This window comes from Cuculus canorus, chromosome 28 (genome assembly GCF_017976375.1).
Source record: "Cuculus canorus isolate bCucCan1 chromosome 28, bCucCan1.pri, whole genome shotgun sequence".
Lineage (NCBI taxonomy): Eukaryota > Metazoa > Chordata > Aves > Cuculiformes > Cuculidae > Cuculus > Cuculus canorus.
The window spans coordinates 155,443-170,175 of NC_071428.1; the positions used below are offsets into that span (position 1 = coordinate 155,443).

Consider the following 14,733-nt stretch of genomic DNA (forward strand, 5'->3'; position numbering starts at 1 on the left):
AATTCTATGGTTTACTACAAACAAGACTATACTGGATTTCAGCTCCATTAATCTCCAAATTTAGCATAAACAATCTTTGATTGGATTCTTTATCCCTAAATATCCTGCTCCCCTTCACAGACAGAGTCTCTTCTGTTCCTTCCAGCTTTGCCTTCACTACTACCAACAACATGGCCAACGGTTGTGGATGCTGTGGTGGAAACAACAACAATAACTGCACCGTCTGCTGCTACAGCACCCCAAAGTCATGCTGCAAGACACCGATGTGCTGCTCACCCATGCAGTGCTGCACTCCCTGCTGCACTCCCTGCTGCACTCCCTGCTGCATGCCCGCACAGAGCTGCTGCTACGTCATGAGCAATAATAACAACGGAGGCTGCTGTAACTGCTGCGGCGGCAACTAAACCCACTCGGCAAAGGGCAGGCAGGGCTGCGCTCATCGCCTCTGCCACCACACTGCCTTCTGCCTCCCTCCTGGCTCACTCGGTGTTGGATATGGATATAGATAAGGCCCTAAATGCTCTTCCTCCTTTGCTTAGAGACCGTAGATCATCTCTCTTCCTCTTTGTCTGCCTTTAATCACTGAATGCCTGTAATGACCTTTGAAGCTGCTCCTCATGATTTTCCTTTGTAAGCATGAGTGCTGCTGTTGATTTTCCTCTTGGTGTGTGGGATATTTAATGCTGTCACTATATTATTCCCTCTTCTTGCTTTAATCTCCAATTGGTCATGAAAAAATAATAAAAATCATAGCTTTTTACCCTGCAAACTACTGGGTTATGTTCATTCATTTATTTTCCTGTTTTAAACCGTAGTTCAGATCTGGGACACTTTAGTATTACCTTGATTTCTGAATATGATGCATTTTTCAACTATTCGTCATGCTACTGATCACAGCACCCCAACATCTGCAGAAAACTTCTTGGGTCAGCCTCCCATGCAGGGAATAATAGCTCTTGCTGGTGTCAGTGTGTTACCCGAGCAACAGGGGCATCCTTGTCACTGTGTAGTTTCATGCTGTCTTTCCCTTGCTTATGACTTTGAAGATGCATAGCAGAAAATCAAAGCATCTGTGTGAACATAAGGCCAGAGCTAATGGGTTTTTCTGCTAGAGAAAAAATTTCCAGTGCATTTGATGAGGTCTAAAGCAGGCTTCTGAAATTATTGCTACCTTATCAGTAAGATTAAACAGCCCAGCAAGCATGGCCTGCGTGATGCAATGAGGGAGTGAAAATGCAGAGCTACAAGTTTAGCCTGAGGGATGCAAAAATACTGTCTAGTATTTTAGTATAATCTGGATTTCTGGTAAAATGTGGCAGATTTTAAGATCTGACCTTCAGAAATGGAATATTTGCATGCCATGATTTATAAAACCCTCAGGAAAGGAAGTGACTCCAAAACACCTTTTCTAACATGAAAAATTCAAATTATATGAAAACAGCGTAAACTTAGTGTTTCAGTAGTGAGTCATAATCAAAACTTCTTGTTGGTTCTTAACAGGTACCAAGGTCTTTTCCTTCCTACATCCAAGTCCTGTGGCTTCCTGCAAAGCAATTACGTCTCTCCTGAGGCTACAGAATAAATTATCTTGGCAGCAGCAGCAAAGCTGTCAGGTCCAAGCACAGCGCCCTGGAGTCACGCCCCTGAATTCTGCACATGCTTTTCCCAGTGATTCAAACCCAAACACCACTGGACGAAGCTCTGAGCTTCTCTTATGGAGGCTCTACTATGTGAGTGAGCTCATGGAAAAAACTTTTACAGCGACAGCCCTCAGGCTGCTATGAGGGATTCTTTGCTGGTGCTTAAAACATGCCTCGACCGCCCACAGAAGCGCGAAGTGGAGAAGCTACGCGGAAAAATGACAGAAAGGTGGAAACTGTGCTTGAGGAAGTCTGGAATAGTTAGTTCCTGAGGTCGGCGCTCCTCTGTGGCTTCCTTATTCCAGTTTTGCAGCAAATAAAAGGGCTTTTGGTGTCGTACCCATTCACTGACTGACACGCTCCTCACTTGGAATGCAATTAATTAATTTAAAGAGGGGAGTATGCGTCCCCTCCACAGCTTGACACAGGGAATCCCTACACCCTGACATGCTGGTATCCGCAGGGATCATAGAATCATAGAACAGTTTGGATTAGAAGGGATCTTAAAGCCCATCCAGTTCCAACCCCTCTGTCATGGACTTGTTCCACAAAGTTAATGTAATAAAAAGAAGTTTTCCCATTGCTATTTATATCCAAATAGGACTGATAACAGAGAGTAGCCCCCTTTCAGTCACAGGGCACTTTCAGCCACAAACCGTGGTGCCATGGCACAAAGCACAGAGCGGGAGATGAAGAGGCAATAAAGCCATTTCACCTCTGCTGAGCATCCAACCCAGCTTCCAGTTGTGGGCAAAACACCCAGGGAGTGGTTTGGGGAGAAACCCAAGCTCTGGGGAGCACAGCATAAACACAAAAATTCCTGGTTTAGGGTCAGTCAGGGTGATGTTCAGCTGAAATAGAGTTAAAAAACCAGTCACTTCTAACCAAAACAAAACTGTTTTTTCCATTTTCCCTTTGTTTTTAAAAGAAATGTTCTTTATTTTCATAGAATCACATAATGGTCTGGGTCAGAAGGGACCTTAAAGCTGGCTCAGTTCCACCCGCTACCATGGGCAGGGACACCTCCCACTGCATCAGGGGGCTCAAAGCCCCACCTTGGCAGGAAGCTTGTTTGTTTTCTAGGATAGATATTCTCTGCTTTCTTTCAGCTCTTCAAAAAAGCATTGCCACTTGCATACCTCTGCTCTAAGACCCTCTCTGAAGGCATGAGCCATTGGGCACTCAGACATGGATCTGGACACCGGGACTCCTCGGATTCTTGGTGATTTTCCCACTGCCACAAAAAAAACTCCTTTTGGGCACATCACTCAGCATCACGGTATTCCAGGTATCCTTATCCAGAGATCCCATCTGACTAACCTTAGGTAACAGCGTATTTGAACATGACCAATGGGAGAACTAATTAGATAATGGCCACTGCATAGGCAGAGCTAAGCTGACATTACATCAAGGGAGATGCTAATTGCAGCTGATTAATCCAATAGTGAGTGCCAGAAAAAATACACATGCAGAAGTGGCATTCACTGCTCAGCTATTAATTCCCATGGCATGCCTCATTTCCAAGAGAGTTCCGCCACATATAAGAGCTTTCAGCCCCAGCACTGTCCTCAGGACTCGGACTCTCTGCTCAGCCCATCTGTCACCAGGGTGAGTTGGATTTTCTCAGTTGTCTTGGATTCCTTATTTATTCTTCCCACAGAAACAGGGAAAAAAGAAAAAAAAAGAAGAAGTCAGTGGGTTTTTTCTCTTTCCCAGACTGTTTATCCCTAAAGGCTTGGCCACCTCTGCCACAGGATGCACTACCTTAAAGGCAGTGGAGACCAGGACTTGTGCCACGATGGCTCAGTCTACGGCGAGAAGGGTGGGACGTGGCATGGTTCCTCAGGATGCTGCCACGAAATCTCTGTGGGCACCACAACCCTCCCTCCCTGCCACAACCCTGGCAGCATCAGCCGTGACATCGAGGGGTCCTGCCAGAGCGAACCACAAGGCTGCCAGCCCATGGAGCGGTGCCCACCCCAGAGCTGCTGCTCACCGCAGCAAAGCTGCGACTCTGGCAAGCCCCGGCGGCGAGTGGAAGTGAGCCACGTGCAGCCCATCTGCCCTCCACCAGTGAAAATCCACCGCCGGCCACTGCAGCAGTACCGCCCTCCCCTGCAAAGCGAAGAACCGGGTTGCTGCAAGCCCCGGCGGCGAGTGGAGCAGTGCCCCGTGCAGGAGATCTGCCCACCCGTGATAGTGCATCCCCGGCCACGGCAGCATCACTGCCCCTGCATTCCATCCTGCCACCCACCCTTCCAGCATCGCTGCCCCTCCATCCCGTGCTGCCATCCACCCTTCCAGCGCAGCCGCCCAGGCCCTGTGCCCCTGCCACTGCACCCCAGCCAGCACCAGCAAAAGCAGGTCCCTGTTTTGCCACCCTGTCTGCAGAAGAAATGAGCAGAGGGGCCAGCAAGGTGCTGAAACCCCTCCCCAGCATGTGCCCACGCGCTGCTCAAGGTGGGGATGCTGGTGCTTCCACCTCCGCTTTCCACATGATGCAACGCTGCCAGGATAGTTGCTGCTTTTTGCACACTTGGATTCAGGGTCCTCCATCCCTTGCTTGACCCCAGCACTGGCACTTTACATCCTCAGGGTCTTCTCCTGCCAGGCAATAGGCTTTAATCATCAAAAACTCACTTTGCTTCTCCTTGAGGTGGACTAAATAGTTCTCTCCTCTTCTGAGAAGATGAGCAGCCTGGCAATGGATAATGTGCATGGAAAGAGCCTGAGCAAAGATGGGCAAAACCAGCTTGCATGGATTCACCTTCTTGCATGGGTTCACTGGACTGTGATTTCAAGCTTGTTCCAGAGCGAGACAGGACTATAGTGAAAAAAAAGTACACGCTGCGAGTGCAGGAGCAGCAAGGACTCCTGCAGTTCTATTCTCTCCCTGTGTATTCAAGAATAAAGTTGAAAAAAATGAGTTCACACTTGGTTCCTTTTTTATTTACCCCCAGAGTAGCACCAGTGTTACAATGAGTAGGTGTTAAAGGTCATTAAAGTTCTCACAAAGAAACTCGCAGATTTAAAAAACAAATGACAGGTCACACATGAGGATTTCAGGTCTGGCTGTAGCGGTTTCACCACACTGAACTCCATCTCCTCTCCAGAGTGGAGAACCAATGGATAGACTTCACTATGGTCCAACAAAAAGTGATCTAAAATCATAGAATCGTAGAATGTCCTGAGTTGTAAAAGACCCCCGAGGATCATCAACTCCAGCCGCTGTCTCTGCATAGGACAATCCCGCATTCACACCACATGTCTGAGGGCGTTGTCCAAGTGATTCTGGAATATTGTCAGGCTTGGCACCATGACTGCTTCCCTGGGAGCTGTTCCAGTGTTCCACCACACTCTGGGGCAAGAACCTTCTCCTAATGTCCAGCCTAACCTTCCCCTGGCACATGTTCCTGCCATTCCCTCATGTCCTATCACTGGTCACCAGAGAGAAGAGCTCAGCACCTGCTCCTCCTCCTTCCTGTATGAGGAAGCTGCAGACCTCTATGCAGCCACCCTTCAGTCTCTTCTTCTCCAGGCTGACCAGACCAAGTGACTTCAGCCGCTCCTCCCACAGCTTCCCCTCTAAACCCTTCATCAGCTTTGTGGCCCACTCTGGACACTCCCCCTTTACATCCTTTTTATCCTGCAGCACCCAAAACTGCACCCAGTACTCAAGGTGGGGCCACACCAGTGCAGAGTAGAGTGGGACAATCCCCTCCTTGACCAGTGAGCAATGTTCTGTTTGATGCCCCTCAGGACACGGTTGGACCTATTGACTGCTGGAGCGCACTGTTGGCTCATGGTCAAACACGAGGTCCATCTAGGTACAAACAGTTTGGTATATAAAATATGCCATCATCTTCATTAGCCATATCAGAACACGACACTGGGAGGCCATCCATCATATAGATGTTAATCATGATAATAAGCGAGTGTCACCACGCGTGAGGCGTGTCCATGCGTGCCAGGAACACCTTTCACTTGGTGCTGGAAAATGCAGCCTAGGCTCCTCCTCCGCAGCTTCCCGCTGCTTGGCTCTTGCAGGCACGCTGGTAACATGCTGTTCTTCTCTCACTTTGACAGAAAAGCCTTTCACCAAGTGCATTATTTTATCAGCTATCTTCTCCCCAGCCTCTTGTCACGGAAGCTCCCTGGGGAAAGCTGGTTCCCAGACACCATCCCAGCACGGTGACTCAGAGCCCACAGATCAAGGGCTGGCTTAGCGCTCAAACCATCACACGCTGCTGCTTCCAGGTCAGCTTTGGTCCATCTTTGATTCCAAGATGCTTTTCACTGACTGCCCCAGATCACCCATCCCATCTCAGCCTCAGGATCATTTCTCCTGCTTGCCCAGGTCCTGTGGTCCAGCAGTTTCAGCCACTTTCCCCAGTTAGGTCCCACCGGTAGATTTGCTGAGTCCACTCCATTATCCAGGACCCTAATGAAGATGTGAAACAGCACCAGTATCGGTATCTGCCAGCTTTTCGCCCACCACATAACTTACTCATCCAGTCCATACCTCCACCAGTTTAGCTACAAGGCTGCTGTGGGACATTGTGCTGAAAGCCTTGCCAATGTTGAGGTAGCACCATCCATCACACTCTCCCGCCTACAGAGGCAACCTCTTCACCACCAAAACTCATCAGCACAATTTGCTTTTGGTGACTCTGAGCTGGCTCTTCCTAATCACCTCTTCGTGCTTCAGGCACCTGAAAATGCTTCTCATGGGCAGCAGAAGGGGAATACCAGGACATTAGCCCTGTGCGCATCACAGCTCCTGATTCATAGGTCACCTGTCAGCCACCACTCGGTGTCTTGGTCCTTTGAGGATGGTGAACAAGGATATCATTACCTGCCTTACACAGCCAATGCGTAGTTTAAATGATGCCGGTCACTTATGTGCACCATTCAGTAACTACCATTATAATTACGAGATGCTTATCAAGAATTATGAGTCAAGCAGAACATGCCAAGCACTGGGAACAGCATCCATGTGGAGGACAGGTTTTCTCAATAAATAAATAATGTAGCCTTCATTCCCGCAGCATGTTTCATTTACGAGGGGAAGACTTGGAACTATATAAAAGGCCTCCGTTCCTTTACCTCTCTCAATCTTCCCCCCTGGTCAGCATCTGTGTTCCCTTGTGAATTGGGTAAGCCCCAACCCAGAGTGGCTGGGTTCATTTTTGGGTGGGTGTCTTTGTTCAGATAGCCACGGACCTGGCACACTTACAATATCCTTCAAACCATGCTCTGCACGCCAGGGCTGCAGGCTAAGCCAAGAAAGAAGCTACTGGAGGACTTGGGTGTGGGTTTGTCACTATGTGCTGCAGTGCCTTATGGTTGTTTCTGTTCTTGGAGGGGAAAAAAAATCAAAGGTAAGGTCAGAAAGATGGTTTGGACATAATCTGATGAGTATTGGCAACTGCAAGGACTTCTTTTAGATCAGGGCTTTCAGGGTAAGCAGTGACCTGTGCAGATTTATGGGGAATTAAATGAAAATCAAGAGGATGGAAATGCAAATTTATCCGATTGCGTGTTTTTCAGATTTTTCCCTATTACTCCAACATGATATATTCTTCTGGAAGAGAATCATACTTCAACTTGAACTCAACCTGGTATGATCCCTCAGGGTCCTGGCTGGACACCCGGCGCACACCGTTCCGCTATGGCTACAACACCTGCTGTACAGGGTGTGACAGTGAAGGTGTCGAAGGCATGAGAGGGCACGACTACCGGTGTTACGGTTACCGGCAGCCAGTCTGCTCTGAGAGATGCCACAGCTACACTGCAGCTGGTTCATGCCATGGAGGCGGTGGCTCGAGCTGTGTCAGGAGGCCCACGTACACCTATGGGTCATCAGGAGGATGCCAAACCTACGGGAGGTCGGTCTGCTCCGAGAGATGCAACGAGCCCTCAGGTTCATGCCATGGAGGGGGCTCGAGCTGTGTCAGGAGGCCCACGTACACCTATGGGTCATCAGGAGGATGCCAAAGCTACGGGAGGTCGGTCTGCTCCGAGAGATGCAACGAGCCCTCAGGTTCATGCCATGGAGGGGGCTCAAGCTGTGTCAGGAGGCCCACGTACACCTATGGGTCATCAGGAGGATGCCAAAGCTACGGGAGGTCGGTCTGCTCCGAGACATGCCATGGATCAGGATACCAGGGCGGGAAGCCATCCTACAGTAAACCAAGGCAGTACGTCCAGCAGTGCTGCCCCGTGCAGACCTGTCCCCCTCCAGTGCAGCAAGGCTGTGTGCCTGTGGCCAAGCGCATCCCAAGCCAGCAACAAAAGCAGGTCTGCAAAGTGCCAGCCCAGAAAATAAAATAGAGCACCCGAGAAGTGAGGATGAAACTTCTCACTCTTGTAACAATGCCTCTATGCTAAACACATCCCATGTTTCTCATAGATTTCCACTTTTCCTGCTATTCTACTTGTAACGTGCTTTGAAGATGTAACCCATTATCTCTGTGAAATATTAAGTGCTTTTCACCTCCTTATTTCACAGCAGATGTGGAGGGAATAAAAATTAATGTTTCATAACCAAACCCCAAACCCCCGCGTCAGTGGTTTCTACTTTGTCTCTTTGAATTCCTTCTGCTCCTTCTTGTGGCCAAAGCTGATGCTTGCAGCATCTGTGTTCATCCTCGCATTGAGGTTCTGGGTTGATTCCACCTGGTGTCTTTTTATTCCTACTCCAGAGAACTTTCACGTGGAGAAGGAACAGCTTTCATCACAGACTCTTTATGCAACCCAGTAATTAAATATAAAAATACTAATGTAAATAAAGCCCACACACTTCATCAGAGAGGTAAAATTTGGAGCATCTGCTTGGCACATCATTTCATTCCCTGATGGGGCAATGGGCACAGTTTGACTTTAGAAACTTAGAATCATTAGGTGTCCTGAGCTGGAAGGGAACCACAAGGATCTTTGTGACCAAGTCCTGTCCCTAAGTAAGACAGCCCCATTATTCAAACCATGGGGCTGAGGGCCTTATCCAAATGCTTCTGGAATATTTTCAGGCTTGGTGCCGTGACTGATTCCCTGTGCTGTTCCAGTGCTCCACAACCCTCTGCGAGAAGAACCTTTTCCTAATGCCCAACCTAAACCTCCCCTGGTGCATCGTTCTGCTGTTCCCTCGGGTTCTATAATTGGTCACCAGAGAGAAGAGATCTCATGACTTACATCATAAACCTCCAAAAAAAGCCCAAGGAAACAAGTCAGGGAGAGGATTCAGGAACAGGACTGGCACAGCCAGTGCAGAGCAAGAGGGGATGCTGAAGTCAGTAGAAAAGAAATCTCTGGCCCATGGTCCACTATTAGAAATTCAGAGATTCAAGATCTTGTCTCACCCCAAACAAGGCAGCTCCTACATGTCTTCAGCACTCAGAGCTCAGTGATGCTCAATGCCATTCTGACAGTGGAGAGATGTTGGGAAAGACCAGGGAGGGGTGAGACCACTCAGTGTGAACATAGACCCAGGGAGAAATGGTGATTTTCTGGTTGGGAATTCACGTGGAATGAAAATTAGAAATGCGTTTATAGACGTCGGAGGGCTGGACCTAAAGACCCTGAACTCACAGAATCATAGAATGGTTTGAGTGGGAAGGGACCTCAAAGACCATCCAGTCCCACCCCTGCCATGGGCAGGGACACCTCCCACTGCATCAGGGGCTCCAAACCCCATCCAACCTGGCCTTGAGCACCTCCAGGGATGGGGCAGCCACCACTGCTCTGGGCAACCTGTTCCAGGGCCTCCCCACCCTCAAAACAAAACATTTCTCCCCAAGATCTCATCTCAATCTCCCCTCTTTCAGCTTAAAGCTGCTGCACGTCATCCTACCCCTGCACTCCCCAGTAATGGCCCCTCACCATTCTGATTCTTTGTAAGATTGGCTTGGTAGGGTTAGAAGAGGAATCACCTGGAAGGATTGCTTCAGCAAAGCAGGGATTTGGAGTCAGTGATTCACAGCATCACATCTCAGGTGGATCCTCGCACCTCACCCAGCCCAGACTGGAGCCTCCATCTTCCCCATCTCCCAATATCCTGCCTGGCCCAGCCTGCAGGATGTGACACACCATAGAATCAGCCACTTCGTAACATTAATGGCGGAGATTTCTCCTGAAGCACAACGTAGATTAGGAAAAGAAGTAAAAACAGGTGAAGGGGTGCCCCTTCCTGGGATGGAAGTACCAGGAAAACTGTCATGCCAAAGGATGGGGTGGTGGCAGAGGGATCCAAACCCACTTTCAAATCCCCTCTGGATTTTGCTGAAGGAGGGGAGTTTCCTGGAGGAGAACTCCGGAGGGTAGATTCCGCTGCCCGTGCTCCAGAGCAGGAGTGGCTCTATCAAAGCCATTTTGACACAGATTGGTCCAAGTTCTAATGAGAGGGACTTCACACAAGCAATCCCCATGGAAAACAAAAGAGATCTTTGTGCTTGCATAACTCTCAGGGATCTGGAGGTTTGAAATCGTACTTGGAGGATCCCCAGATCGCTCCAAGATCTTGTTTTACTTCAGTGCTTTATTTATATCCTTCATAAATAGAAAACCAATAACTGAAATATAGAATATAGAATCATGGAATGGTTTGGGTTGAAAGGGACCTTAAATACTACCCAACTGTTGCCATGGGCAGGGATAACTCCCACTGCATCAGGGGCTTAAAGTCCCATCCAGCCTGGCCTTGAACCCCTCCAGGGATGGGGCACCACCACTGCTCTGGGCAACCTGGGCCAGGGCCTCCCCATCCTGACAGGGAAATATTTCTGCCTAAGGTCTCATCTCAATCTCCCTTCTTTCAGCTCAAAACCATTCCTCATCATCCTCTCCTTGCACTCCTTGATAAACAGCCTTTCTCCATCTTTCCTGGAGCCCCTTTCAGCACTGGCAGCTGCTCTAAGGTGTCCCCAGAGACTTCTCTTCTCCAGGCTAAACAACCCCAAATCTCTCAGCCTGTCCTTGCATGAAAGAATCACAACCACACATCCAGAAGCCATGATACAAATGAGGAGGAACAAACCATCTCTTGACACTTCTATTAGGACAATTGCAAAGGTCATTCCCCCATAAATCAAACAAATTACCCAGAAAGATGATCACCCATTCAGAATAGGATCAAAGGACTCAAGGAAGCCTCTCCCAAAGACCTGGAGAAGATGTGTGGGGCTCAGGGACTGGCTGTGGGGTCAATATGATCCTATTTCATACACAGGTCCAGGTCTCTGATGTGCATGAGTATCCTCCCCATCAGGCCATGCTCAGGTGGATGTCTCTATCACTAAGAGAAATCAGAAATGTGTTTGTCACCATGCGGGTGATCCAGGGTGCAATTAGTGGCTCATCATGAATAATTCATTCTTCTACCCCTTGTGAAATATCCCCAGACACGTTTTGATTTCTTCACGTATCTCTTTGTTCAAGTGATTCAGCTCCATTTGTTGGCAAAGAAACTCCTTGACTCCGTATTGTATTTTAGTTTGATCTGTGCTGTTATTAATATCGCAGTGGCCTCTAAAGTCCTGCCTGAGATCAGGCTTGGTGTGCTCTATAGGCAGAAAGACACTTCTCTCCCCAAACAGAGCATTAAATCAACAGGGACACAGATTCCAGTGCCCTCCCCAGCAGACACACGAGGACAGACGCACAGAGGGAGAAAAGAGGCCACAACACTTTCCTTCTTACTTATTTTCTACAATCAAAGTGTAATAAGAGAAACCAATAGCTGGGGAGGGGCTCTTGATCAAGAAGTGCAGGGGTATGACAAAGGGGAAGAGTTTTCAGCTGGAAGAGGGGAGATTGAGATGAGACCTTAGCCAGAAACCTTTCCCTGTGAGGGTGCAGAGGCCCCGGCCCAGAGAAATCCTGGATGCCCCATCCCTGGAGGTGTTCAAGGCCAGGCTGGATGGGCCTTTGAGACCCTGATCTAATAGGAGGTGTCCCTGCCCATGGCAGAGATTGGAACTGGATGGTCTTTGAGGTCCCTTCTAACCCAAACCTTTCCATGATTCTATGCTATTGCGAACAACTGTCACGAGGATGGGACACTGTTGGAGCTCTGTTGTCCTTCCAAGCCTCCTGCCTGGATACTCTCGCCCTCCTACAGGGTTTTAAATTCCAATTATTTGAGTTAAAAGTTTCTCTTTCAGTGAAGAAATGACTGACTTGAAATATCTGAATACTGGCGCTCTTTTGCACAGAAAAAGGTTTCTCTCTGATGCTGCTCCCCAGACCCACCCTACTGCCTGCATTTGTGCACTCCCATCATTCCAACTGGATGTATCCAGCAAGAGTTTACGTCAAAGCCTCGCATTGCCATTGCTATCACCCACCTCTAAACCCCAAACCTGAGCCTCAGTGACAGTTTTAGAGCCCAGAGGCAACTCCACTGCTTTTGCAACCCACCAAGGCCAAGCCCCATCATCCTAGCAGAGGTGGGTGGCCAACGCCAGCCCCGGGGGCTTGGAAGATGCTTACACTCTTTTTTTTCAAGGAACCCCAACACAGATCAGCCCTACGCTCTGCACTTGCCTTCTGCCACCCCATCACGTGCTCATAGCTGCATTCTTAATTCCCTTTGTCTCCTCGCCCACTCACAACCTAGATTTTTGTTCCCAAGATGCACAAATGCACTTAATTTTCCTACATGCCACCATAGCCTTATTTGTTCTTTCAAGCCAGTTTTATTTCCTCTAGCATAGAATCTTAGAACCATTAAGGTTGGAAAAGACCTCTAAGATCATCCAATCCAACTGTCAGCCCAATCCCACTGTGCTGACTAAACCATGTCCTCAAGTACCACATCTACAAGGTTTTTGAATGCCTCCAGAGATGGGGACTTCACCGCTGACCTGGGCAGCCTCTTCCGATGCTTCACCACTCTTTCAGTAAAGAAATGTTTCCCAATATCCAATGTAAACCTCCCCTGGTGCAACTAAAGGTCACTGAGGCCATCCCTTTGCAACACAGTCCATGGGCCCACCCCACTATCCCACCGTCCCATCCACCGACGTGTTCAAGTTGCCAAACTCAGTTTACAGCTGCTTTGCCTTAGGCACGTGAAGCAGATAAATGTTTTAGGCAAAGGCATCAAGACCATCCAGAAACCTCCCCATCCCTGCATGTGAACCACGCCAGGCGTGGTGGGCAATTAACATTTTTATGTAACAACTACAGGAACAGTGATTCCAACGGCAGGATATTGATCTGTTCACAATACAATGAGTCAAAACAGCAGTGTAAAAACTCTACAATTAATTAACTGCTTGGGGTGGTGAACAATCAAGTCTCTCCAGTGGGAGCTCGTCTTGTTTCCGGAGGAAAAACTCTAGGCGCCCTATAAAAGATCTCACACCCCGTGTCTCCTCACTCTCTCAGCTTCACGTCTCCTCTCGAAGATCTGCCGAGTGGGGTAAGTCCAGCTCCATCAAACTTCTGTGGTTTTAATGGTTTTTAACTAGCTTTGTCTCCTAAGATCTAAGCCACTTCTCTTACGCTTCTCGTCTCTGCGACTGTCTCCAGTCACAGTTGCTCCATTCTTCTGGCTGCTCGCTTTCCCCTTCCATGTCTGTACATAAATTACAGAAAGCAGCTAGGAAAACGTAGAGCTTACTGGTTCACAAGACTGAACACTGGACTTTTCTGCTGAAAGGAAGACAGCACAGAGTCCTCTGTACAGATCAGGGACTGCTGCAGGCAGACATGCATTGCTGATTTTTCTCTCTTCTTCAAGATCCTGGCTTATAATGGTGATTTATTCTTGATATATAAACCTCTCTAACTAAACGTCTATTGCTGCTGCCAGCAGACACCACAGTGCCTCTCGCCCCTGCACCCTCTCAGAGATCATGGTCTTTCCAGCAGGTTTGCAAAGATGTGCTCCCGCCAGGACAAGGACCAGTGCCACCAGCAGGAACGATCCTCATGTCATGGCAGTGATGGATGCCACAGGAGCAGTGGATCTGGATGCCACGGGAGCAGCGGTGGATCCGGATGCCATGGGAGCAGCGGTGGATCCGGATGCCACAGGAGCAGCGGTGGATCCGGATGCCACGGGAGCAGCGGTGGATCCGGATGCCACGGGAGCAGCGGTGGATCTGGATGCCACAGGAGCAGCGGTGGATCCGGATGCCACGGGAGCAGCGGTGGATCCGGATGCCACGGGAGCAGCAGTGGATCTGGATGCCACGGGAGCAGCGGTGGATCCGGATGCCACAGGAGCAGCGGTGGATCCGGATGCCACGGGAGCAGTGGTGGATCCTGCCATGGAAAGCCACAAGATTGCCAGCAGCAAATTTATCAAGTACCCTCAAATATGAAGTGAACAGGACATCAACTGTGTGTTTTACACATGCATGTCTTTGATCTCGTGCTGAGTTCAGAAAGCTTTGCATGCTTCCTTGCAGTCTTCGAAGAAAACCTTTGCCACCTCCTCTCTTCCCCGGCAAGTCCTGTACCTCTGCTGAGCTTATCTGTGGGTGCTAGAAATACACTGTGTACGCTCACACCGGCACACTTTCCTTTCTATCATTCTTTGGCTATGTAAGAGGCATTAAAATTTGGAGTCATGAGACTTTTGTGTTCATGATTTTTCTTTCACCTTGTATTTCACATCACAATACAAGACACCTCGAGCTTGTTTGACGGCCCTGGATTTACCCTGCCCAGACACACATGATAGGAGTAGATGCTGCCACACTCTCCCTCACGGACTCCAAAGGAAAAGAGAGAGAATAAAGATTTCTAAATGCTGGCATTTTAGGAGACCATCTCAGGCCTCTGCAGTAGAGCCAGGTCTCCTCCACACCACTTGCCCACAGAGCTGGAGACCAAAAACCTCCAACCAAGACCCCCCAGGCTGCTCTGCATGAGCATGGCCACAGACAAGGGGCAGAAGAAGTCACAGAATCATAGAGGTTGGAGAAGACCTCTAAGATTACCAAGTCCAACTGTTAACCCAAAACCACCACGCTGACTAAATCATGTCCCAAAGTGCCACATTTACACACTTATTGAAGGCCCACAGGCAAAGGCAGCCGAGGTGGGGCACTTTAGTTATCCTCTGGCCTTAAGACACAATCCATAG

General features: G+C 48.9%; 3 protein-coding genes across 4 annotated transcripts; all 3 read left to right on the forward strand.

Annotated features, from left to right (window-relative positions):
• The first annotated feature begins 2,598 nt into the window (after positions 1-2,598).
• LOC104056845 (keratinocyte proline-rich protein-like) lies at positions 2,599-4,575 on the forward strand. Its single transcript, XM_009558134.2, has 2 exons — positions 2,599-3,248; positions 3,357-4,575. The coding sequence occupies exon 2, from the start codon at positions 3,396-3,398 to the stop codon at positions 4,038-4,040; it is 645 nt and encodes a 214-aa protein (XP_009556429.2). The 5' UTR covers positions 2,599-3,248; positions 3,357-3,395; the 3' UTR covers positions 4,041-4,575.
• Positions 4,576-6,691: 2,116 nt separating this feature from the next.
• LOC128849373 (keratin, ultra high-sulfur matrix protein-like) lies at positions 6,692-8,213 on the forward strand. Its single transcript, XM_054051000.1, has 2 exons — positions 6,692-6,796; positions 7,191-8,213. Exon 2 carries the CDS (start codon positions 7,212-7,214, stop codon positions 7,971-7,973), a length of 762 nt encoding a protein of 253 aa, XP_053906975.1. The 5' UTR covers positions 6,692-6,796; positions 7,191-7,211; the 3' UTR covers positions 7,974-8,213.
• A 4,691-nt stretch (positions 8,214-12,904) lies between these two features.
• Positions 12,905-14,230, forward strand: LORICRIN (loricrin cornified envelope precursor protein). Of its 2 annotated transcripts, none has more exons than XM_054051011.1 (2): positions 12,905-13,059; positions 13,512-14,230. In XM_054051011.1, the coding sequence occupies exon 2, from the start codon at positions 13,522-13,524 to the stop codon at positions 13,969-13,971; it is 450 nt and encodes a 149-aa protein (XP_053906986.1). In that variant the 5' UTR covers positions 12,905-13,059; positions 13,512-13,521; the 3' UTR covers positions 13,972-14,230. The 2 variants fall into 2 exon arrangements, with proteins under 2 accessions (XP_053906986.1, XP_053906987.1); XM_054051012.1 differs by having other exon boundaries at positions 12,925-13,059; positions 13,509-14,230.
• The last annotated feature ends 503 nt before the right edge of the window (positions 14,231-14,733 follow it).

What these genes read in the sequence shown, in the direction of transcription:
- LOC104056845 (XM_009558134.2), top strand. Translation starts at nt 3,396, where the DNA reads ATGCACTACCTTAAAGGCAGTGGAGACCAGGACTTGTGCCACGATGGC.
- LOC128849373 (XM_054051000.1), top strand. Translation starts at nt 7,212, where the DNA reads ATGATATATTCTTCTGGAAGAGAATCATACTTCAACTTGAACTCAACC.
- LORICRIN (XM_054051011.1), top strand. Translation starts at nt 13,522, where the DNA reads ATGTGCTCCCGCCAGGACAAGGACCAGTGCCACCAGCAGGAACGATCC.